Here is a 23,956-nt window from a genome sequence, read left to right on the forward strand (position 1 = left end):
CAAATTGGGTAATTTCTATTGATCTGTCCTGACGTTTACTGATTTTATCTTCTGTCATATCCACTATACTACTGAGCTGGTCCAGTGAGCTTTCTATTTTGGTGACTGTATTTTCCAGTTCTATAATTTCCATTTGACTCTGTTTAATAACTTCTATTTCTTTGCTGAGATTTTCTATTTTTTTTCATTTGTTTCAAGAGAATTCCTAATTGCTTGTTGAAGCGATTTTATGATTTCAACATCTGATTCATGTCAATATTAGCTTCTGTTGATGGTCTTTCCTCATCCTTATTGTGATTTTCCTGGTTTGGGGATGACAAGGGGTTTTCTATTGTATTCTGAACATTTTAGGTTTTATATTGTGAGATTCTGGATCTTATATAATCCTTTTCTTAGCCATCAGTCTCTGTGTTGAGGTATAGCACAAGGGCCAAGTGGGTGTGGGTGAGATGGAAGGTCAATTTCTTGTTCATCCCCTGCTGAAACTGTGGAGGGTTGGCCTATAGTTGTTCCATTGGTGTTTTTCTGGAGTAGAAAAGGTATTATCACAAAGGTTTTGTGTTGTAAGGCTACCCCTTTCCTGGTTGTTTGACTAGAAGGGACAGGCTTTTCTTGTTTTTTTTTTAGAATTATTATTTTTGGTCTCTGCCTATTGTAGGTGCTGGAGGGAGGCTTCTGGGTGCTACATTCAGATGTCTGATGGGAATCAACAAGGAGACCCAGAGAACTCAGCTCGATGTCTTTAGGTGGAGGCAGCTCACCTTGCAGTCTTTCTATACTTGTGTGTTGGTTTACATCCAGGGTGTTTTAGTTGTAAGGGGTTGAATCTGATTGTAATGTGGCTACTCCACATTGGCAGAATCATATGTCCAGATAAATGTTTATATTCAAAAACACTCCAGTCTTCAATATCCAAACATTTTCAAAGGTAATTTTAAATAAATGCTCATCCCATTTTCTCCAACAATTTTTTCCTTCATTAGACCTCAGCTATCTAAATATCACACTGTCCTTTGTTTATTTGGGAAGCAATCTGAAGGGAAGTCTTGGTCATTTTAAGCTTCTTTTCTACTTAATGTTGCAGGCACCAACACTGGACAGCTATCTGAGGCTCTGGAGGATATTTCAATGCTACAGTATTGGGAAGGAGGTGGAATTCAAACCCAGGCAATGGTCAAACAAGAGGAAGGTCCCTAGGAAAACTGGTGATAAATTTTAAATAAATTAAATTTATTTAAAAAGATAAATGGTGGTCTAAGTCATTATGTCCTACCTTATCCTAAAAATGGCTATGAACAAACATTCTCTAGATACACTTGTTCTGTGAACTACAATGCACTTATTTCTCCCTCCAAACATAAAGCTTATTAGGGAGTTTCTTCCCCCTCAAATTGAAGCTTAGATATTAACTCTGGTATAATTTTTCCTTCTCACTCTGTCTTCTAGCTGGAGCAAATTTCTCCTAATCCTCCCTGTTGTTTACTCCCTCAGAGATGCCCAACCAAATGCTTCTACCACCTGTACCTAAAATAGTAGCCATGCCACTCCCTGTCCCTTTAAGCTAGGGGTGTCTCCCCAGCACAGGCACTGTGCCTTACAGAAACCTGCTTTGCCACTGCCCTCAGCCACTTCCTGGGAGTCTTCTCTCCAGGAGAGGGGCAGCCCCGAACGAACGACAGATACAACAAAACACAATGAATAATGGTAGTTGTGTGTCCCAGGAGGTGTGATACTGTTGCAGCCACAGCTATACCTTCAACCTAAATTGTTACTCAGCCCTGTAGGGGGTGGTATGGTGGTAACTGTGATGCTTTGTACTGACATATTTAAAGATGGCTAAGGGGATGGATGCCTAGGCGGCTCAGTCAGTTAAGTGTCCAACTCTTGATTTCAGCTCAGATCATGATCTCAGGATCCTGACATCGAACCTCACACTGGGCTCTGCACGGAGCATGGAACCTCCTTAAGATTCCCTCTCTCCCTACCCCTCCCCTCCCCACTATGTGCTTGCTCGCTCTTTCTCAAAAATAATTATTTAATTAATATGACTAAGGGGAAACAAGCTTTATTCTAGAGATATCTATTCTGGGATTTTTCCTAGAATTCTCCAATTAGAAGAGCAACTTCTACCCCACTTCCTAAGGTCCTCCTTTAACACACCTTCCTTTTGTTCCACAATATTTATGCAGCAGGCAATGCTCAGAGCATTGAATATACAGACGTCATCCCTATCATCATAAAGCTTACCTTCTAACCTGGGAGACAAGTTACCCCAATAGCTACCCCAACAATTGTTTAATCAATTATAGTAGGAAAAACAAGAAATTTAACAAGGGGATTTCAATTTTCTTTGAAATCTCAGCAAAAGCCATATTCTTTCAAAGGTGTCAACACAGGTATCAAGCACAACACAGAATGTGTACACAGTAAGAAAAAAAAGTAAATCAATGCAATTATTTCAGAACTATTGAGCTTCTGAACTCAATGTAATTATTTTATTGCCATGATTTTATTTGTGCTTCTTCATAAATGTTCTATGCACTGAGGTTCCAAGGCCCTTAATGAAAGGCAATACTTTGATGAATTTGTAAAAATTAGAACAGAAATACTGTCAGCAACCACTGTAAGAGACACTAGGTTTGTATCATGACCCTTGATGCACCTGCCCAGCTGCAGACCCTACCTCCTTGTTTGTCCTGTCAGCTTGCACCAATGTCCCATTCAGGCAAGGTTCCACGTAGTGAAGCTCCTCATTATACTGTAAAGAGATCAAAGAGCCAGGGGGACACAATTAATCATTTGAGGGGTACCAGATAATTTAAGGGTACATGCAAATAAACAAAAAAACAACATAACTACAGGCTCAGTTCATTCACATAGGTGACTTTCTCAATTGATGCCTCTACATAAAATCGTGCTTAAGTGCCAAATATTCTTCTCTTGTTTGAGGAAGAAAGTTCTAGAGCCTGTGCTGGTAGATGGCAATGTTCAGGGGGTGTACACAGTTAACTGACTATCCTTCGGGGATGGCTCCAAACACTGGGCCTCTGTGGCCATGGCTGACTGCATGATCCAGGTGGGATCTCAAGATCATCCCGAGTTGCGCAAATATCACTCCAGCTCCCATCTTTGGTTTTCTGGAGCCCAAGGACCTGTGTGTGGGCCACACATGAGTAACAAAAACAGAATGGAGGAAAGGCCTTGATGTCCCCCCCCCTCCTCCATTACTCTGGGAGGCTCTGTGGTTTTTTATCAGAGTGCTGCTCAAGAGCAGCAGCACCACCTTCCATACAAGCCAGCCAAGGCCAGCCTTCCCATTCCTTTTTATCCCAGAATACCTAGAATGTGACCATTTGTTTTTGTTGAAAGCTCACAATTAGAAAATGGAAATTTAAGCATGATTCTATGCACTGTGGCTAGGCTGGGTCCTTCTGAAATACAAATCAGGTCATGTTGCTTCCTGCCAACCCCATTCACAATTTCCACTGCTCTGCAGATAAACCTTCCCAGGGTGTGGCAGGGCTCTGGACACTTGGCCCTGTTGATCTTTCCAACTTCACTCCTTCATTAGCCCTCCCTAAAACCTCAGCACTAGCTAACCCCAATTCCCTTCCTGCCCTCTGAGATATCTCATCTTCTTCTCCCACTCAGGGCCCTCTGCCTGGAGCTCTTGCTCTGGCATCTCCCAGCTGACTTCTGTTCATACTCTGGGTTACATCATTCCTGCCTCCTCTGGGAAGCAGCCTCTGGTGTAGGTGAAGCTCCTTTCCTGCAAACTCCCAAATTCTAATAGCCTGGGGTCTGGACCCCTTACCATAGGTGGGCCCACATTGTCAGGACCCATATCTGGCCCCTTGGTACACTCCCTGTGATGAGCACAGGGCTGGGCCCAAGGTCGGTGTCCAAGAATCATGTGTTCAATGAGCATCATTACATTTCCCACTCCAGCTACTGAAAGTCCAGCCCAAAGCTCTAGAGGAAAGGAACGAGAGCCATTTCTCACAGGTCCAGCTCTCAAGCAAAGTCTGGCTAAGGAGTGCAGACTTCAAGTGGACAGTGAGGACCATGGAGGGCTGTGCACAGGGAAGTGAGTGAATAAAGAGATGAGCATGGGCCCACTGCTCCAGACACACCTCAGTGACAGACTGCAGAGGGCCAGACATGCAGCTGCTATGATAGTGACAGAAACACCTCCTGTCTCAGGGTTGAAGCACTTGCTAAGCAGGCAGGAGCGGAGATAATGACATCAGCAACTCACTGTGACTGAGTACTCTCTTCATCAAGGCACAGGCTAGACGTCATTCAACGGCATACCTCAACCATGCCTCCTTTACAGACGGGGAAACCAAGGCAGAACAAGGATGAACAACTTGTCCAAAGTCACTGCAAAGTCCAGATTCAAACCCAGGCAGCTTGACTTCTCAGCCAATGACCATAGGACCTCAAAGCCCCCAATTTCTCCTCTCTGGCCCCCAAGCCTCTGTGGTTCCCATCAGTCTGACTCTGGCTCCGTCCTTAATCTTTGTTCTCAGCCATGCAAAAGCCTTTGAAGAAATTACAGTTCAATGGTCATAGGGCTTAGATCGCCTCTGAGAAGGTACAGAGAAAAAACACATTGATGTAATTCTGGAATTAGCTATTGACAAATGGGAGCATGACTGTTCCATTAGTCAACAAATGGAACATCATCTGAGGATTCAGGAAGCAAATCACAGTCCAACTCAAAGAAGAGCTTCTCCAACATTCTCAGCCCATATTGGACTGATGCTGGAAGTTGCTGAAAAAGCAGCCATTCCTCTGTCCTCTACCTCCTTTGCTGACTGAGTGAGATGAGGGTCACAAGATGCCCATTCCAAAGCCAGGAGCATAATTATTCTTAGCTAATCACAGCTATCCTGTCCTGCTCTGCTGGACGCATGTTTTCCTACCCGCCTTTAAGCTAGAGGTGGTCACATGACCCATTCCCAGCCAACAAAACATAAGGGTCATTTTCTCAGGACTTTCACTGAATTGTCTTGCCATTGAAAGAAAAATCTTCTTTACCCACTGCCCACCTTCCCATGTTCCTTCCCACTTGGGATGCCACTGCACGATTGCAGCATCCATTTTACAACCATGAGGTGATGAGATTAAGAATGGAGAGCAAAGCTCAAGAAGATGGAGCCAGTGTGGGTCATTGATGACACTGCTGAAGCATCACGCCAAACCTATAGCTGCCGTGCTGCACGTCTCTTCCAGAGATTATGAAATGCCTATATGCTGAAGCAGGCTGTATTCAGTTGTTCTGTACCTTGCACTCTCAAACTTCCCAACTCTATTTTCTAGGAGAATTTTAAACTTTACATTCTACTTAATACACATTATCAATATTGACTCCTGGGGTTGCATAGTCTGAGGTGAGAGTCAGGACACATGGGTCCACGTGCCATGTACTTCCTGTGTGGTCTTGGGAAAGTCACCTAACCTCATGTCCTGGATTCTTATACATAAGAAGTGCTAAGTCATCTTCTGTTTACCCTCCAGGGGACCCTGTGAGGATCCAGTGAGGCAACAGACCTGAAATTGCTTTGCTAGTGTGAAGGCCTATATATGTGGGGGGCTGCAGAGTGGGCTGAAAAGTAAAGACCAAGATGTTCTTGCCCTCATCAGGGAGGAACATGTGCAGTAATCAAAACCATGCTTTCCATCACTGTGTGAGCCATGGCCACAGTGGAGGAATCTGCTCTTCTGAACCCTCGCCAGCTTGTTAGTGGCATCATCCAAGCTTGCAGTTGACTAATTTCCCTTGACTGCATCAGGATAAAGCTATGCTGAGCAATCTGGTCTATATCACCGAAGGGAGTTGGGCTCAGCCGTCCATGTGAGGAAAGAGTGCACACCAGGCAGCTGTGCCAAGGAGGCCCGTGGACTGTGCATGCTCACCACACTACCCAGTGCTTCTCCCTAGGGGAATACCAAAGGTACCCTTTATGTGAAACTGTTTTCCAAGCTCCCAGTAGCTCTCTGTTTGGAAGCCTTCCAGTTTCTACATTTTAATGGATATTCCCTAGATTTCCACTTTGTGAAACAATGATGGAGGATGGTCATATCAATTCACAACTGAAGATCTGGTCACCTCCAGCCCTAAGATACAGTGGTCGGATAAACAGCTCTCCTTCATCCCTACTTGAACAATCAGATATCAGTAATCTAAAAAAGAAAAGGATGCAGTGCACATCGTCATCACTGACCAGGTGGAATTCTCTTCCACCATCAGCTTGGTCAAGGTCTCTCTGCTCTCTGAGTCTCAGCATTTGCATTGTGGAAATGAGAATTGTTTTTTTTTTTTTTTTAATTTTTTTTTTAATTTTATTTATTTATTTATTTATGATAGGCACACAGTGAGAGAGAGAGAGAGAGGCAGAGACACAGGCAGAGGGAGAAGCAGGCTCCATGCACCGGGAGCCCGACGTGGGATTCGATCCCGGGTCTCCAGGATCGCGCCCTGGGCCAAAGGCAGGCGCTAAACTGCTGCGCCACCCAGGGATCCCTGGAAATGAGAATTGTAACTAAACTTCTCCCATGAACTCATGGTGAGCATGAAATGAGGTAATTCAGTGAAGAGTCAATGCAGAACTGGGCATAAAAGAAAGAGAAAGAAGTCATCTGGATGCACACACACAAGGAAGAAAGAAAATGAGTGTCATGTGTACTACCTAGAGAGAAAGACCAACAAATACAGCCTCCATCTGGAGCTGACATTTACTAAGTGGGCAGGGGGTGGTGAGGACAGGGGTCGCATGCTCCTGATCTCTGCTGGAGAGCACGGGCTCTGCATTCATTGGATAGAAGTGCTATACCAATAGGCACATGTGACTGTGGGTAAATACCGAAGGCAGAAACCACTGAGGTACGTGGCTGTACACTGCCCACTCCATGCCACACTCTGAACCCTCTCAGTGGCCAGGGTCTTTGGCAGACATGGAGCCAAGACTGTGTAGCCAGCTTACTGCCAAATTCCCTCCCAGGAAAGCATCTGCCATGGAGCCCTTCGGTCCTCTATCTGCCCACCGAATATCCAGTAAGCACCTGCTATGTGCCAGGGACATAAAACACTGGCTTAAATTTGCACATGATCATCATTGGAAAGTGATCATGAACCACTTTTTCATACTTTTATCCATAAAATAATGTGCTCATTACATCTAAAGATAATGGCTATTTTTCCATTTCATGATAAAAAGTGCTCATCTATGATGTTGCCATGGTCCATCCAAAAAACAAAAACAGGTTTAAGGCAAACCCATGATCTTCTTCAGGGGTTAGACTACATCCCACTCCTCTCTTCTCTCAGGAACTATCCTTCCCTTTCTCCCATGCCAACCACATAACTCTGTACTCTGACAGCAAGGACACATGGCCATCTGCCTTTTCTTTCCTTCCTGTGAAATCCCTGTAACCATTCCTACATCTACCGTTAGGGACACAGCATAATGGGAATTTTAATGATCTAAAATAGGAAAGCCAAGGTTTAAGTTTGATTAAATGAATGGCCAGAATGTGTTGGAGAAGGATCTAAACACAAAGAATAGATGGGCTGGGCTCACCCACCAAGGCTCACACAAGCTTTGATGTCGGTGTAGAATTGCGTCACAGGCTGGCTCACATAAATTGAAGCCTAGAGCCCAAGAGTGAAAACCAGCTGATTCTGGTATCTGGATGATATTGAGAACTCAGCTCTACTTCATGTTGGAAGCTGGACTTGAGGATGAAAGCAATGGAGCTTTCAGACCTAACAGAAGAAGACCATTAGTCACCTAAGAAAGAGGGTAAGGGAAGACCTAGCTAAGAAGGGAGAAACTTGAGGGAGACATCCCACACATCACCCTGCAGCTGACCCTCCATGTCCTCCACCGCCTCCAGATGAAGTCCCAATTGTTCTACGTGGCTGACCAGACTTGTCGGGTCTGGCCTGCCTCTCTCCATCCAGCCCCATTCTTTTTATCATCAACTACCTCCATGCCCACCCCACCTCCCACATTCACCCTGCCCCCAACTCCAATATGTCCAGACAATGAATACCTTTCAGTCAACCCCACCGGACCAGGCTGTGCTTCCTGTGGGTGGGAGAGGAGTGACCACTCACCAGTAAATAGCACCTTCCTCCTGAACTGTGTATTCTCCTCCACCTGCCCTACCTCTTGCAGATGCCCTGCTACCTTAGTGTTCCCGCAGTCATCACTTTTTCCACAAAGTCATCAATGGGCCTCCAGCTGGTTACTCGCCCAGCTCTGTGCTCTCCCAGGCCCCCTCACCACTCCCTCAAAGACTGCACTGCCCCCACTGGGCTCTGAGCATCTGCTTCCTGGTTGTCCCCACACCCAACACACACACACACACACACACACACACACACAATTCAAGGTTCACAGGAGAGGACAATCTGTCTTCCGTATTTACAGTGGCAGCCCTCATATAATACTTCATTCTTAGCACTTGATAGAATTCATTGAATGAAGAAATAGAACAAACAAATGAAAAGCAAAGTCATAGAGCAGATCACACAGGGAAAAGAAGAGAAACAAAGCCTAGAGAAAAAAAAAATTGACAGAAGAAAAAACAAAAAAACAAAAAAAAAAAAAGAGAGAATCTCTCCCCCGTTCAAAAAAACAGATAAACAAAAAGTAAATGAAGTAAGTGGGTACGTTTTAGAGAATCCTAAGTTCCACAAAACAAAACAAACAACAAAAAAAGAACATAGAATTAAAATGCTGGCATGCTCACGCAATACAAAAAACTGATGTAGAATTACTGGAACTCCATTAAATATTTATATGGTTTTATCGGTGCACTTTTGATTAAACAACCTTTAGAATGAAAATGTGTAGGGCTTATGTAACGAAGCAGATGAACCCACAATATTTTCACCAACACAGGCATCCCTGAGATCTTCTGCATTACAAAAGCTTCTTGTGTAATTTGAAACACGACTGGACATAATTAGTAGTACAGAACAAATGAGCACTGCAAGAAAATACCATCCTCATACTTTTAATACGGAATCGATTACTTTAAAAAGCAAATCCATAGCAGACAAAGCACTGGAGAAACGGTTCTAAAGAAAATCCTACAAATTAAAACCAGGGCACCAGAAACTTCTGGGTTGAACTAACAAATGATGCTCTTCTCTATTCAGCTCTGCACAAACACAGGCTGCAGGAGGCATTTAAATTGATTTAACAATATCAGTCCAGTTAATATTGTGTTCATTTAATGCATGGCTTAGGCTTCTGTAAAATCATTTTTCAAATTTCAGCATCGGACAGAATTAGCACCCTCATTTTTATGATAATATTGTTAATTTAATGCATGGCTTGTAGTTAGACTTCAAAGCAAATCAGAAAAATATGCCTTTTCTCTTGTCAGTGACATCTCTCTTCATGCACCAGTGGTTTGACCTTAAATTTTAACTTCGGCTGCACAAAATCACTCTCATATTTCTTCTATTCTTCTATAATTTGATCATTTAGTTCATCAGTCTTAGATTTTGCAATACCCTGCCCATGAAAGCCAAAACAGTTTTTTAACATTATCGTTTCATGTTTATTCTCTGGAAAGACCTGACTTGGAAGCTTTGCAGTATGGCATATAAGATGCATTTAGCCAATGAGCTTCATACAAATATGCAAACATGCAAAACTGACTGAAATGGCCAAGGAAAGGCTTTTCCACTGTTTACCCCTGCCTATGAGGACCCTGAAAACTGAGCGGCAATGATGAAGTAGATTTGTATAAACAAATACCTATAACACACAAGGGCTTCCGCCACTGAAAAACAAGAATGTATTCTTTACTTTCTCTCTAAAACTCTGAAATGTCTCCTCACACATCTACCCAGCCAGCAGGAGAAAGCTGACAGTGTAATGAAGGGTGAAATGATAATGTCCTCTTCCGTAAATGGAATCCAGCCTACAGGAACAATGCACTCAAACTGATTTGCAGGGCATTCTGGAAAGAGCTTCAGACCTCCCATCCCCCTGCACTTACAAGAGCCTGCAGTGGGATGTCCCTCTAGACGGAGGCAAGTAACCATTTTAAACAGACTGAAGAACCTACATACAACATATTACTAGAGCAATTTTGCCAGTGTAGAAAAACATAATGGAGGAAAAAATCTGCCACCATGATGTGGCAAGGCAATGTTGGTAAAACATACCTTGAAAGAGACAATTTCAGGGAATGCACATGGAGATTCACCATTTATAAATTCGTGATTTAGGACCTTCCAAGTATTGGTATTTGGAGATGGGGCCTTTGGGAGGTGATTAGGACTAGATGAGGTCATGAGGGTCAGGCCTCATGATGGGATTAGTGCCCACATAAGAGGAGACAGGACAGAGCTTGCTCCTTTTCTCTCTCCCTCTCCATGAGCACACACAAAGAGAGGGTGGCTGTCTACAAGCCAGGAAGGGAATTCTTACAGAAGCCATACCCTATTGGACCTTGATCTTGGACTTTGCAGTTTCTACAACTATAAGAAAATAGATATCTGCATGTAAGCCACCCAGGTTATGGTATTTTGTTACAGCAGATGGAGCTGACTGATACAGACATACCTTATCTTATTGTGCTTCACAGAGGGAAACTTACTTTTTAAAGGGTTGTGGCGACCCTATGCAGAGCAAGGCTATTGGCACCATTTTTTCCAACTGCACTTCCTGATTCTGTGTCTCACTGTCACATTTTGGTAATTCTCACAATATTTCAGACTTTTTTATTATTCTATTTGGTATGGTGATCTGGGATCATTACTGAAAGCTCAGGTGATGATTAACAATTTTTAGCAATAAAGTATTTTAAAATTAAGGTTCATACATTGTTTTTCAGACTTAATGCCATTGCAAACTTACAGACTACTGAATAGTGTAAACGTAACTTTTATATGCACTGGGAAACCAAAAACTTCATTTGTCTCACTTTATCATAATATCTGTTAAATCTTGGTGGTCTGGACCCAAAACCACCATATCCCCAAGGTATGCCTGTATAGTTTTTAGGTGTGTAAACATAATATCCTGCTTAATGGAAATTCTCATAATACCTAAGTATGTGCATACCCTTTGGGCCAACAATTTTGCTTCTAGATGTTATTCAATAGAAGCACACCCGGCCCTACAAAAATACATGGCCAAGTCCATTCTTGGAGTGAAAAAAAGACCCATAACAGCATGATGCCCAGCAAAGGGGGGGAGGGCGGTGCTGGTTAAATAATTAATGTCAACTAGATGTGATGAAGTGCTCTGGTCTTCAAATACATTTGCTTATGAGTATGGAAGCAAGTTGCTGAATATTCTGGAAAAGAGGATTCTATTGCTGTGGAAAATTATATATGTTCATATACATGGAAAAATTCAGAATAAGTGGCAAACAGCAAGGGAATGGGAACTTTTCTGAATTATTTAAAATTTTCACATGTGTTGCCTATAAGACAATCAACGTGTAAAACTGTTAATTAACGGTTCCTTTTATTACCTCGGGCTTTCAATATACTAACGAATTTGATCCATTCTCTTAACCATTAGGGGACAGAGTTCATGATTTTACTATAGAGGCTTCACATAAAAAAGTTCAGAGTATCTTTCTATTCGTCAAAATAATTATGTAAATAGTCTTGAAGCTGATCAATTACGTTGAAAACCAACAAGCAGATGTACAGTGAGGGTTAATGGGACCTCTAATGGGCTTCTTTATATAAGGGGGCAATTGGGGTAAAAAAATAATAATTTTTTCCCTTAACTACTCTAAAATAACTAGCATGTCTACTGCTAATTATCTTAATCGCTCTGTCTTCATTATTGAGTTGACACTGTTTGTATATCTTAATGAACTTACAAAGATTATTTCAATCGATTGGTTTTGTTAACAGAACAATAAATCCTGACTGATAAAGGATCCACGATGTAATTAGTTAGCACTTCTTATTATGCTAATTTCTGATACTTCTGTAATGAGTAATTAAAGATTAATAAGAAAGATAGTCCCAAATTAGCTGCTTCTTATCTGTAAATGCTTCAGGATGTGTGGGGGGGATCAAGCTATATTTGCATATTCACAAGGAGACTGGTAACTAGAGTAACTTTGCTTGATTCAGAAACCCAAAGATCTGTCTGAAAGATTCCCTGAAAGAACTGTGCCCTGCGGCCAGTTTTACAGCAAGGTTGAGCTGCTCCACTAATTTTTTCACTTCTGCTCACAAAGCAGACATACGGTAAAGCCAGTTTCTGAGTTCTTACTGAGCCACTTTTTCTAGCTGTGGGACCGCACGCTGATGGCTTCTACTTGTGGCGCCTCTGTCTCTGTGCTGCGTGGCACAGAGCTGGGGTGAAGCCCCAATGAGAACGTCCACATTGGACACTTAGGAGGAGGAGGCAAGACGGATCTAGGGATTATTCTTTCAACACATATTTAAACTCTTTCTTTTGGCCAGTCACTGTCCCAGGCACTGGGTATAGCTGAATAAATAAACAAGGTTAACCCCTGCTCCCATGCAATGTATTGTTCTCTTTCTCTTCCTTTTCTTTTTAGGGCTTTTTAAAATCGGAAGCTATAAATCATGGGGACCCACAGCTGTGCCTTCTTGCTCAGTCTCATCAGAAGCATGCAGGCAGGACACTAATTCAAGTAATCCCAACGTAATATAAACCCAATGTCATTTAAACACTCATGCTTTCTTCCTAGCAAGTATAAGAAGGTATTGTGCCCATGCAGAAGGCTGCCCAGATAGAGGACCTGGTGATGACGCACTCTGCTCAGGAGCTGGGGCAAGCCACAGACCACACACTTGGAGCCCATCTATGCTGTTCTTCAAAGAACACCCCTTCTTTCATATCCATTGGTCCAGTGGGCATCCTGTGCCCCAGCTCAGGTAATCCTTGGCAGCAACTCTGTGGGTGATGTGATTACTGAAGCTCCAGCTGATGTCCTAGGTAGAGGTGATGTGGCAAAGCACTGCTGACCACTGGGCAGGAGCACCTGGTTAGGTACTCATGGAAAAGAAACAGCCTCATTTTGGCTATAATCTTTAGGGAAAGAGTAGGAGGGATGTCACATCACATAATTGGGACAAAGAGGAAAAAGAACTAGAGATGGAAACCAGAAATCAATGCTCCTTTCCAGGAAGCATGTTACTGCCTGCTTAGGTCCTGGGTCTCCCACCTTCCTGCTCTAGGACCTTGGGCAAGTCAATGACCCTCTCAACCCCAGCATCAACTGAGAAAATGCCAAAACCATCTCCTACCTCCTAGAGTTGCTGTGAGGAACAAAGCAATGAAAACACAAAGAGTAAGCAAATGGCATTCATAGGCACTTAATAAATGCTGCTTTTGTTTCTAAAGCTGAGATTGAGTGTTCTGTGAGCCTTACACAGCTCTCCACAGTTTAGTTGTTTCATCATCATGATTATTATTATTATCATTCCACTAGCCATTTAAGGAACATCTTGCAAGATCTAATTCCCTAAGGTTTCAAAAAGGTTGGCTCCCCAGGAAAACCAAATCTGGTGCTACTTTTGCAGATGGCAGTGTCCGAGTGCTTGTGGAGAGGAAATGTGCTCCACTGCTTTCCCAGACTCTGAAAGCCATTCCAGCATACGGATTCAGTGAAGCCCCATGGGACTAACCTGTCCTCATCTTAGGCGGGACATCTAATGCTGTATGTACAAAAGCAATGAGAATGTGAATCAGTTGCTATTGAAAGATTAGATGAGCCCAAAGTGCAGAGAAAGCACAAAACAGCTGCACTCACAGCAATAATGTTGAAAAAGTCATCATCCCCCAGTGTATCCAAAATAGATGAGACGGTTTGCTTGGCGATAGTGAGACGGAGTCCTTTCATGCTGCCACTGACATCAACTAAAATGACCACGTCTTTCGGAGAAGTCGCTGCCTGGATGTACCTAGGTCAGGGGAAAATTAAGCAAAAATGAGGTAAAAATGAACCTCTCCATAAGTTCTCCCTTTAACAAGTATCTAAGAAGTCTGACCATTTCCTACCATTTTCGGTTCCTGCAGTCAAAGGCAATGACTCCATTCTCATCTGGTTCCCATTTAATCCCTAGAAGAAAAATGAAGTTATGAGAAACCCAGAAACTTCAAATATTTATTCATAGCATTTCAAGGCTGCTCTGCTTTGCTGATTGAACAGACAGGGTGAAAAATCACATGCAATGACCAGCCCTGGAGCTCATCACATGCTCCATCGCCATCTCTGGGAAGGTGCTTTAGGGCTATAACACTATAACAAACGTGTCCTTAGCTCCGTTGCTCCAAGACCTGCTGGAGAGTGGGGACATCTTCAGCAATGTGCTGTCAACAAAGGATGAGACTCCAGCCCCTTCCTGTGGCTAATGGTCATTTCTCACTGTCTCACAAGTTGTTGGACCTGGTAGCATCATTCATAGACCTCTGGGCAGAGTCAGGCCAAGTCCCTGGGTCTGGGCAAAGCAGTATGTGTAGCACATGAGTAGAAAACATCAATACATTTCCATCTCAGAATACACGCAGGTCTGTTCCCCCGTCACTTCTGTATATATAATCAGGAATACTGGCCTGGCTTTCCATACTGAGATGGAAAAAATGGGCCTAATTATGCTGCATTACAAAGTTTGAATTTCAGGCTTTGAAGCCTGGAGAGTTTTCCCCATGTGTAAGATGGGATCCCATATCCTTCATCTTGTGGTTTGCAGACTGGTCGGGATACATCCAAGGTTGGCATTCTCTATTTACAACTCGGTTTTTGAGAATACAATTTGATTTAAAAAGGAAAGTGTTTGCTGACTAAAAATAAGATAGCGAATCATTGTTTTCAGCCATCAATGCTGCTCACGGATGGAGGATTTAAAATACAGACTTTAGAGTGAAGAAAATAAAAACAGAAAAATTATTTTTGTAGGAAGAAATCCTGACTCAGATGGTAGCATTGGCAGTCTCCTATCCAATTCCTGATGGCCAGCTTTCTGGACCACGCTGAAATAAGAATACGTGCTTGAGATAACACCCCCAAATTATTACTCAGAAAACCATGAGATGGCAGTTTGTTACCTAAAGATTCATTTTATTCTGTTCTCTTTATACCTACATGACCCACCTATAAATAGGCCAAATCAGAAGCCAGAAGTATGAGAAGCCACTGCCAACTGAAGGTCATTAGGCAATGAAGATAAAATAAAACTGACATGATATTGTACACTAAGGGACAAGAATATAACTTATTTAAAAATCATGAATATACTGCTTTGTATAAAGTCAAGTACAGTTAAGGTAGCATGGTCTTAACACAGAGTGAAATGATATCCATGGTGAGGCTAGGTAATGTTCCAATTTCACAAAGCATTGGTTTGAGCCCAAATAAAGATAATTCTTTTTAAATGTGTTAACCCATGGTAGGCCTTCAGCTGATATTTGTTTCTTGAATTGAATTGTGGTGAATGTTCTTAGACCGGGACCATACCTGCTCCTGTTCCACCCCTCCCCACTCTGCCATCCTTCCTCCCCATCACACCCCATCCCTGTGTGCTCCATTAGGACATGAAAAGGTACAATTCTTTCTTACAGTCCCAGCATGTAGGCTAGGGCCTCAGGGGAAGAGATTAATGACACCCAATGCTCTCCTTCTGCATTGAGATCATTCCCCTGTAAATGGGCTTGTAACTCTTCCGGGGCACTGCTGTGTACTTGGTGCTTTTTAAAAAGTTGACATGAAATTAGTCTGTTGGGAAAAATGGTAAAGGATACAATTCCAGAGGAAAGCAGAACACATGGGATAACCCCAGAGCCTTTTGCCTACTCATCACAATGTTCATCAAACTCCAGTGCTCTGCTAGTCGAAGGAAAGAGCAGTGACTGAGAAAGACAGGCCTAGCCCCTGACTGCCCTCAGGAGGCCTCAGGTAAGCAGGGAAGTTGGCACATGATAAAAAATTGCATTCACCAGATATATCACAAAGGAGAAGTGCCTGAGGCTGTGATGGTATACAAAAGGTGATTCCAATCTCTAATGGGAAGAAGGATCTTCCAAATGAGAACAGAATGATGGTATACTAGTTTCCCAGAGCTGATGTTAACGAAAGTCCTACAAATTGGATGGCTGAACAGGAAATAGCTCTCTCACAATTCTGAAGGATAGAAGTCTAAAATCAAGTTTTGGCAGGGTCATGTTCCCTCTAAAGCTCTAGGGAGGATGCCTTCCTCACCTCTTCTCAGCTTCTGCTGGCTCCCAGCAATCCTTGGTGCTCCTTGCCTTGTAGCTGCATCACCTCAATCTCTGTCTCTATATTCCTTCTATGTCTGTCCTCTCCTAAGGATATCAGTCATATTGGATTCAGGGCCCACCCTAATTCAGTGTGATCTCATCTGAACTTAATTATATCTGCAAAGAACACTATTTCCAAGTAAGGTCACATTCTGAGGCTCCAGATGGACACAAACTTGTGGGGAGACAATAGTCAACCCACTGTAGAGGAGTAAGACTTATAAAACAAAAGCAGTGGCCAGAGGGTGAATAAGAATACCCCAGGCATAAAGAATGACATGTGCAAAGGTACTGAGGTCGAGAAGAGCATGTCAAGTTCAAGGAACTGGAGAAATTCTGGTATGGCTATGCACATGTCTATGCCAGAGGAAAGGAGCCTGGGTAGTAGCAGAAACCATGAGACCCAGGCCCTTCTTGGTGAGGACTTGAGGTACACATTGAGTAGGGATGAAGAAAATATCTTGAGACAGTTCTAGGCATAGCTGCCTAAGGTGGAATAATAAATGTCACACCTTGACTCAAGTCAGGACTAGATAGGCCCTGAGGGGCCATCTTGCCCAAACTTGACACTTGGGTCGAAATCTTCAACTCGTATCAGGGACTTCATGTTCTCAGAACTCAAAAGATTTTCCTGAGATTTCCAGTTTTGAGTAGGACTTGTCTCCAAGTCCCAACCCACCATGCTCTTCCTTACACAAGCATTTCTATGAAGATGTCCCATAAGAAGTTCTCTTAATTTTAGCATGAGTTAAATGAATAAAGTAAAATTTGTTTCCCTGTCATGCATGGGAAAGACACCTAAGTGCCTTTAATCTTTTGAATCTCCACAACTGGATCTCAGAGGCAGCATTGGCCAAGCTAACTGACCCCTGAGCCCTTCCTTTTCCAATCTCACAATAAAATGTTTTAGGAGGCAAACTTAAGGAAACCCTGTCCCAGATGGTACTACCTCCCCTAGGCTATATCAACTTTTTAGTATATAATTTTTATATACACAGATATTTTTTAAATGTTCCAATAACTTCAAATCCCAGAGAAATAATAGTTGGCTCATCTTAAATATTTCAGAACCAGGAAATTGCCACTTAACCAAGAAGCACCCTCATGAGCTATGTAATTTCTGGAATTGACAATATGCCTTTTTGGGATGTCACCCAGGTTGGCTGGGGCATGAATTTGAAGATAAAAGGAATGATGCAGTCATTGGCTTGGGAAGACTTGAAGAAAGGTAAGCAATAGAGAAAACAAAGGGAGTATAACTCTATATTTATGCCAGGTCCCCACTTTGTCACTGAATCCCACCAGACTATAGCTGGTGACCGACCAGCTTCCCAGAGTGGCAGTAGCTCTACTGTATCTGAGGAGGCAGAGCTGCTACTACAAGTGTGACAGGCCAATAGATCTGGTAAACTTTGATCCACTGAGTGATTTCTTCATTCAACAAATACATACTAATATGTATGTTTGAAGATGGTAATAGAGAGTCAAATATCTCCTTCCTCCTGGGGCAGATACCCTAACAAAGGAGATGGAGACTGAAAGTCTGATGGCTCAGGATTACAGACCAGAGTTCATATTTTATAGAGTAAGAACTGCCATGAAAACAAAGCATGAAAGAGGTGATGAAAATATGAACACCATCATCAACTCGCTTCCATCCTGGTGGTATGACTTGGCCGGCCAGTTAACCTCTTGGTCAGTTTCCTCATTGGTGAAATGTAGATGACAGTAGCTCCAGCTCATAGTATTATTGTGAGAATTATATTAGACAATGCTTCTGTAAGCACCCAGCACAGTACTCAATAAATGGGGGTCACTATCATTATTATCAATGTTAATATTATTATTACTTTTAAGATTTATTTATTTATTTTAGAGGGAGAGAGACAGAGACAGAGAGAGCAAGTACTCCAGCTGGGAGAGAGGCAGAGGGAGAAGGAGAAGGAGAAAGAATCTCAAGCAGACTCCCCACTGAGCATGGAGCCCAATGTGGGGCCTGATCTTACCACCTGAGACCATGATCTAAGTCAAAATCAAGAGTCGGACACTTAACTGACTGAGCCACCCAGGTGCCCCTAATATTACACTAATATTAACAGCATTCCTAAAGACTCCTAAGGATGACACTTAAATAAACAGAGCTTTGATAAAGCCTGAGTAACCGTAACCAATCCTGCAGAGCTCAAAGGCCGTTTACTAGTATTTTGTTTCTGTGGTGGTTGCTGGTGTTCCGAAGAGCCTCACTGAAGTTCTCTCTGTGTTCAGTGAGATCTTTTTGTCATACAGGCACAAAAGGTAGACCAGTACCTTGGAAACTGGGTATCAGACTACACAAGTCTTTTCCCATAGTTACATTCTTCAACAGAACATCTACTAGCCACATGTGGCTATTTAATTTTAGATTTAAATTAATAAAATTCATATTTTAGTTGTTCAGTCTCGTTAGGCACATCTCACATGCTCAATAGCTACATGTGGCCTCTGGTTACCATATCAAACATTGTAGACATAGAACACTTACATCATCCAAAAGACAGCACACTAAAGTGTTACCACATGCCCTTGCGACCTATACTGAACTTGTGGAGGCCTATGTAAATCTATACATAAAGAGAAAATATCATGAGAGGTATGCTACTAGGCTAATGATTACTGAAATTCTCCTTTTAGAGACTTCATGCTCCTACCTCCAGAAGCTGAGATTCTATCCTTTTTAGTGATCTCCTAGCACCTTCTATTTCTCCCTCCTTAGCATGAAACACACTGTACCATCATGACCTGTTCATTTGTGTCTGTCTCCCTGGTGGTCTCTGTTCCTTCCTTTAGGATCCCCTCTAGGCAAGGCCACAGTAATCCTAACCAATCCCCAGGGTTTCAGATGGCTAGCCCTACCCACTGTCCAGGCCTCCTCGCTTGAGGATGTGGGCATCTGACCCAAACCAGACTAATCCTGGTACCTTCATCTAAGCCATCGGGACAGATGTTCTGTCTTCCTCTGGGACCATAATTGAAAAATAATCCTACATGCACATACCCACGTTCCCCATCACGAGGAGATCACCTGCCAGTATAACATGGTCAGAGTAGAGAAAGGTGGAGATTAAAAAAAGAGAAGGGAAGATTCAAAGTCCAAATGACAATGCTGAATACTGGGATCCAGCTGTGTCTCAAAACAGCACATTCCCTAGATTTCAAGTTACATGAGCCAATAAATGTATTCCTTGCTGAAACTAACTGGAATGAGGTTTCTGTCACTTACAACCCAAATCCCTGATGAATACATTTCCCCAAAAGTATGAGCTGCATGAGGGCAAGGACCTTTTCTGTTAAGTTTACCATTTTATCCTCTGGACCTCACATAGTGCTTGGAACAAAATAAGGACTGAGGATACACTTATGTAAGAATGAAGAAATATCCCTTCTGTTTAAGGACACACACACACTTACAACTGATTCACACTATTACACCACTCTAAATGTGGAAAGAAGTACCCTGAAAACAAGAAATCTTAGCAATAATCCATAAATTGATCACTCTTCTAATGATCATTTTGTGTTCAAGAGACAAGAGATGTGTCCTCTGTTCAGAACCAAGCACCAAGTGACCATAGGGGATTATCATGGCAATGAAACTCCTCAGGAGGACTCTGATTCATGTCTTTAACAACACAGAAAAGATGCAGGAATTCTATAAAGTCAGAATTCTCCCACAAATGTCATAAAAATGGTAAGCATTTCTGAGTCAACCATTCTGACCGATGAAAACCTTGTATGTAAATTAAATTAATCTCCCCTATTACATACAACCTTCATGAGAATTCCCTTGTTGTGGACTGAATGTTTGCCCCACCCCATGAAAAAATTAATAAGTTAAAGACTAACATTACCCCATGTGATGGTATGAATAGGTGTGAAGAGGTCGGATCTTTGGGGAGGTAATTAGGCTTAGATGAGGTTATGGGGATGGAGCCCCTATCATGTGGTCAGTGCCCTTTCAGGAAGAGTAAGAAATACCCGAGCCTCCACTCTCTATCATGAGGGGAAACAGGGAGAAGGTGACCATCTGCAAGCCAGAAAGAGGGCTCTCACCAAGAACTATTTCTGCCAGCACCTTGATCTCAGACTCCCCAGACCCCAGAACTATGAGAGATGAATGTCTATTGTTTAAACCACCCAGTCTGTGGTATTTTGTTATGGCAGCCTGAGATGACTAATGCGCCTTTTTATTTTTTTCAAATTTCCCCATGACCATAGTTTGAGGACTTCCTATTGGTGGAGACAATACATGATCTGTGGTTTCTTCTTATCGGTTCTACCTTCATCCAAATGCCACATGGGAAGATGGTAAGAAGTCCCCGTGGCTTCCTCAATGGATCAACCCCCCACCATGTTTTATTTTCAGCAACATCTGCGTTAAATTTACTCTGTTGAGTGTATCAAAACAGATTGCAATTTGGTGACACTGGAACTTTAATAGACTACTGTTTATTATAACATTATCTTTACTAGGATGCTTATTGTTTAAATTTCTGTGAGCTCCAGGAGGAACTACGCATGCCCTGCTGAACACAGCTCTTGGGAAATGTTGAATAATCTGGCAAAGCAGACACTTGGCAGGCAAGTCTCAGGGGACAGATGCTGTGTGCAGGGCAAACAGCTCCTCGAGGCGGAGGCTGACAGTCCCTGTGCCTCAAAGTGGGAAGACATCAGGTGCCTAGTCTTACTTAATGAAAACATAAAAGACTCCATTTAATTGCTCCAAGATTATGCAGGGCATTTTTTCCTTCTTTTAGGTGGAGCTTGTTAATTTCGGCAGCTGTGATGTTGGCACAATTGTAGCCTCAAGTCCTGTTTTCACAACTTGTGAGCAAAATTAAAACTTCCCTTCTTAATTAACATTCAAACTGAGCCAGAATTAAATTCTTATTGCAAAGCAGAGGCCTGGGGAGGCCTCAGAAGGAACACCTGCTCCAAAGGTATGATGGACCAGCTCTGATAAACATACCCATCTGAGGATACCGTAGGTGGCCCTACTGATGAGTTGCTGACCTTGGTGGTGGATGCTGTGGCCATCTCAAGCTCTTCCTCCAAGGGCAGTCAGCTCTGGAAACTTAAGTTCAAATTTTCCATTTCTTACACCTTTGGTCAGAATTTAATTCAGCCCACAGATGACTTGTTCTTTTCCATGGTAATACGACAATGATATATTAGTTACAATAGTAAGAAAAGCAAACTCTGGTCCAGAAAGATCAAATATGGTATGTCTTACACCCCAATTCCTCACTTTTGGTGGCAGCCCTATACAAGGCTCTATTGAGAAAGATGTGGAAACCATATGTAGATCTAAGTGCCTGCGTGTGTGCGTGTGTGTGCGCGCACACGTGCACACAAGCATGCGCATGTGTGTACGTGCGGATGTCAGGCTCCCCTGCCTATCTACACCCTGATAAGACATTTAACGGATTTGAATTTAATCTTTCATTTTCCCCTATTGGGAGGGGAAAAAATTAAACCCTGAACATGAAAGAAAAATATCACAGGATCATTAATCTCAATCATAATTCTCAAGGCAGGGATACTCACCTGGATACTGCCTAAAAAAGCCCTTTGCACTTCCAAAGTATTGCCATATGAGGGACGGGTCACGATCAAAGTTATCGACGAAAACTTTATTTAGGGATTCGGACCAATAAACCCCATTGACGATTGCTGGGTCTGAAAAGAAAGGGAAGAGGAATGTTACAACCCAAAGAGAGATAGAATCCCCACTGGCATCCGTCAGAGCTGGCAATAGCAGCATGAGGTTCATCTTGCAGGAAGTTGTGAAGAAAGCTAGAGCTCCCCAAATGTTCAGCTCCTGGGAATTTCATACATTAGGTCTTCCTCATCCTGCCCAAGCCTCCACAGCCACCCAGGTGCCTTTTTTGGGGATTCCTTACTTGAAAGACATATCCTTTTATTTGCAACTTTCAAACTTACACAGCACAGAGTTCTCGAGAAAGCAAAGAGAGACCTTCTTAGCATTATTTTCCACCTTTTCCTCAGAACTCAGCATTTAAAACAGAAAAAATGTGTTTTCTCTCACTGCACCTTAGCCAACACTGTCCTATTCTAATTCTCTCCACCTCTGACTTCAAAATTTGCTACTTAAAAAAAAAATAAGTAAATTGGAATTACATAACTACATCTCTCTACTTCTTTCATTCAGCAGATGACGAGCTTCAGGAGGGCAGAAATCAATTCACTTGGTCTTCTGCTCTACCCCTTTGACCAGTACATGGCAGAAATTCCAAACATTTATGGATGCATGAAGAGATGGATGGACGAGTGAATGATTAAAAACAAAGATTGTTTGCAGATTCCAGACAACTGTCTACTCTTCTACTCCTGTGATCCTATGAAATCTCTTTTCCTCACTCTTGGTAGCTGAAAGATAACCCCTTGCCTTTTGCCCATTGATAAGAATGAAGGGCAAAGACAAAGAAGGAAAATAAGCAAGTATTGTTTGCATACTGGCTGAAGCAAGATAGATCACTAAGGATGACCATCCACTGGAAAAAAAAAAAAACTACTGGAAATCCTGTTCCAAAATGATACCACATAGAGCAATATTCTGTTAAGAAGGGAGATCACTATCCAGTCCCAGCATGATGAGGGTAAGAATGATAATAGGGTGAGTATGTTAATGGCGAGGAAAAGGAGGGTGGGAGCAGTAGTGCAGATGTGCTTAGCTCATCTCCCGTTACCCCCTACCACAGCCCTCCAAGACTCGTTCCACTGCTATCCTCCATGCTCCACAAGTGGAAACAAGTACCAGGAGGTTAGGTTCTTTCCTAAAAGCACCCGACTCATCAACAACAAAGCTTCTGACCTGTGATTTGTATAAAAAGGATAATAATACATGTCTTTTTTTTTTTTAATACATGTCTTAAATGGCTGTTTGGAAGGGTAAAAAAAATCTACTGAAAAGGACAAATGGCAAAAAGCATTCACAAAGTCATCAGTATAGCAGTTCCATTCACCTGGGTTTCAGCATCCTCACCAGAATCTCCTGTGGGACCTCATGTGACAGCAATCCCACCATGGCATCTTTATTCTACGGATCCCTCCATTCTACACAGTGGGGATGAAGACAGATTTGGTCACTCCAGTCCTCAAGTTGCATGGTACACCAATGAGCAAACTAATGCTAGAAATGTTCATGTAATTAGGTATAGTGACAAGGAAACTCACTCTTGGCACCAGTGTACCCCATCCCTCCTCCACAGTGGCCCATTGCCAGCCTGCTGCCTCAAGATACTCATCAGAAGAGGTGTGCGATAGAGCCCACAAAATGGTGCCTGACCCAATGGATAGACATGGCTTCTTGTATTGTCTTACCTCTAGCCTGTCTAGGCTTTCAGATCACTTACTCAGATTCCATAAACAAGTGGGATTCTGACTCTTATCTCAAGGGTAAGTGCTCAAAACTCTTATAAACTATAATAAACCACATCATAGGCTGGGAGGCTGAAAATGACCAATTTAACCTTTTACCACAAAGTAATTTTGAGAAAGACTTTATCCTCACAATCCTGGAGAATGGAACCCTTTATTGTTCCTGTGCAAGCCTGACAATAATTATTGTGACTCATTCCTTGCTACAAAAGCCACTTAAATTAATCCACAAA

The 23,956-nt window shown here is 42.6% G+C and overlaps 1 protein-coding gene across 11 annotated transcripts in view; it reads right to left on the bottom strand.

Moving 5' to 3' along the window:
• CACNA2D3 (calcium voltage-gated channel auxiliary subunit alpha2delta 3) overlaps positions 1-23,956 on the bottom strand; it is a 945,794-nt gene that overhangs the window by 424,720 nt on the left and 497,118 nt on the right. For all 11 annotated transcript variants that reach the window (XR_007404330.1, XM_049098270.1, XM_049098267.1 and 8 more), the window contains 4 exons: positions 21,870-22,001; positions 14,031-14,091; positions 13,783-13,933; positions 2,684-2,758 (listed from right to left, as the gene is read on the bottom strand). Coding sequence is in view for 10 of the 11 variants with exons in the window: in XM_049098270.1 (XP_048954227.1) it covers positions 2,684-2,758; positions 13,783-13,933; positions 14,031-14,091; positions 21,870-22,001 (419 nt within the window). In the remaining variant the exon portion in view is untranslated. The remainder of the gene's footprint in view (positions 1-2,683; positions 2,759-13,782; positions 13,934-14,030; positions 14,092-21,869; positions 22,002-23,956) is intronic.

This window comes from Canis lupus, chromosome 20, assembly GCF_003254725.2.
Source record: "Canis lupus dingo isolate Sandy chromosome 20, ASM325472v2, whole genome shotgun sequence".
Taxonomy (NCBI): domain Eukaryota; kingdom Metazoa; phylum Chordata; class Mammalia; order Carnivora; family Canidae; genus Canis; species Canis lupus.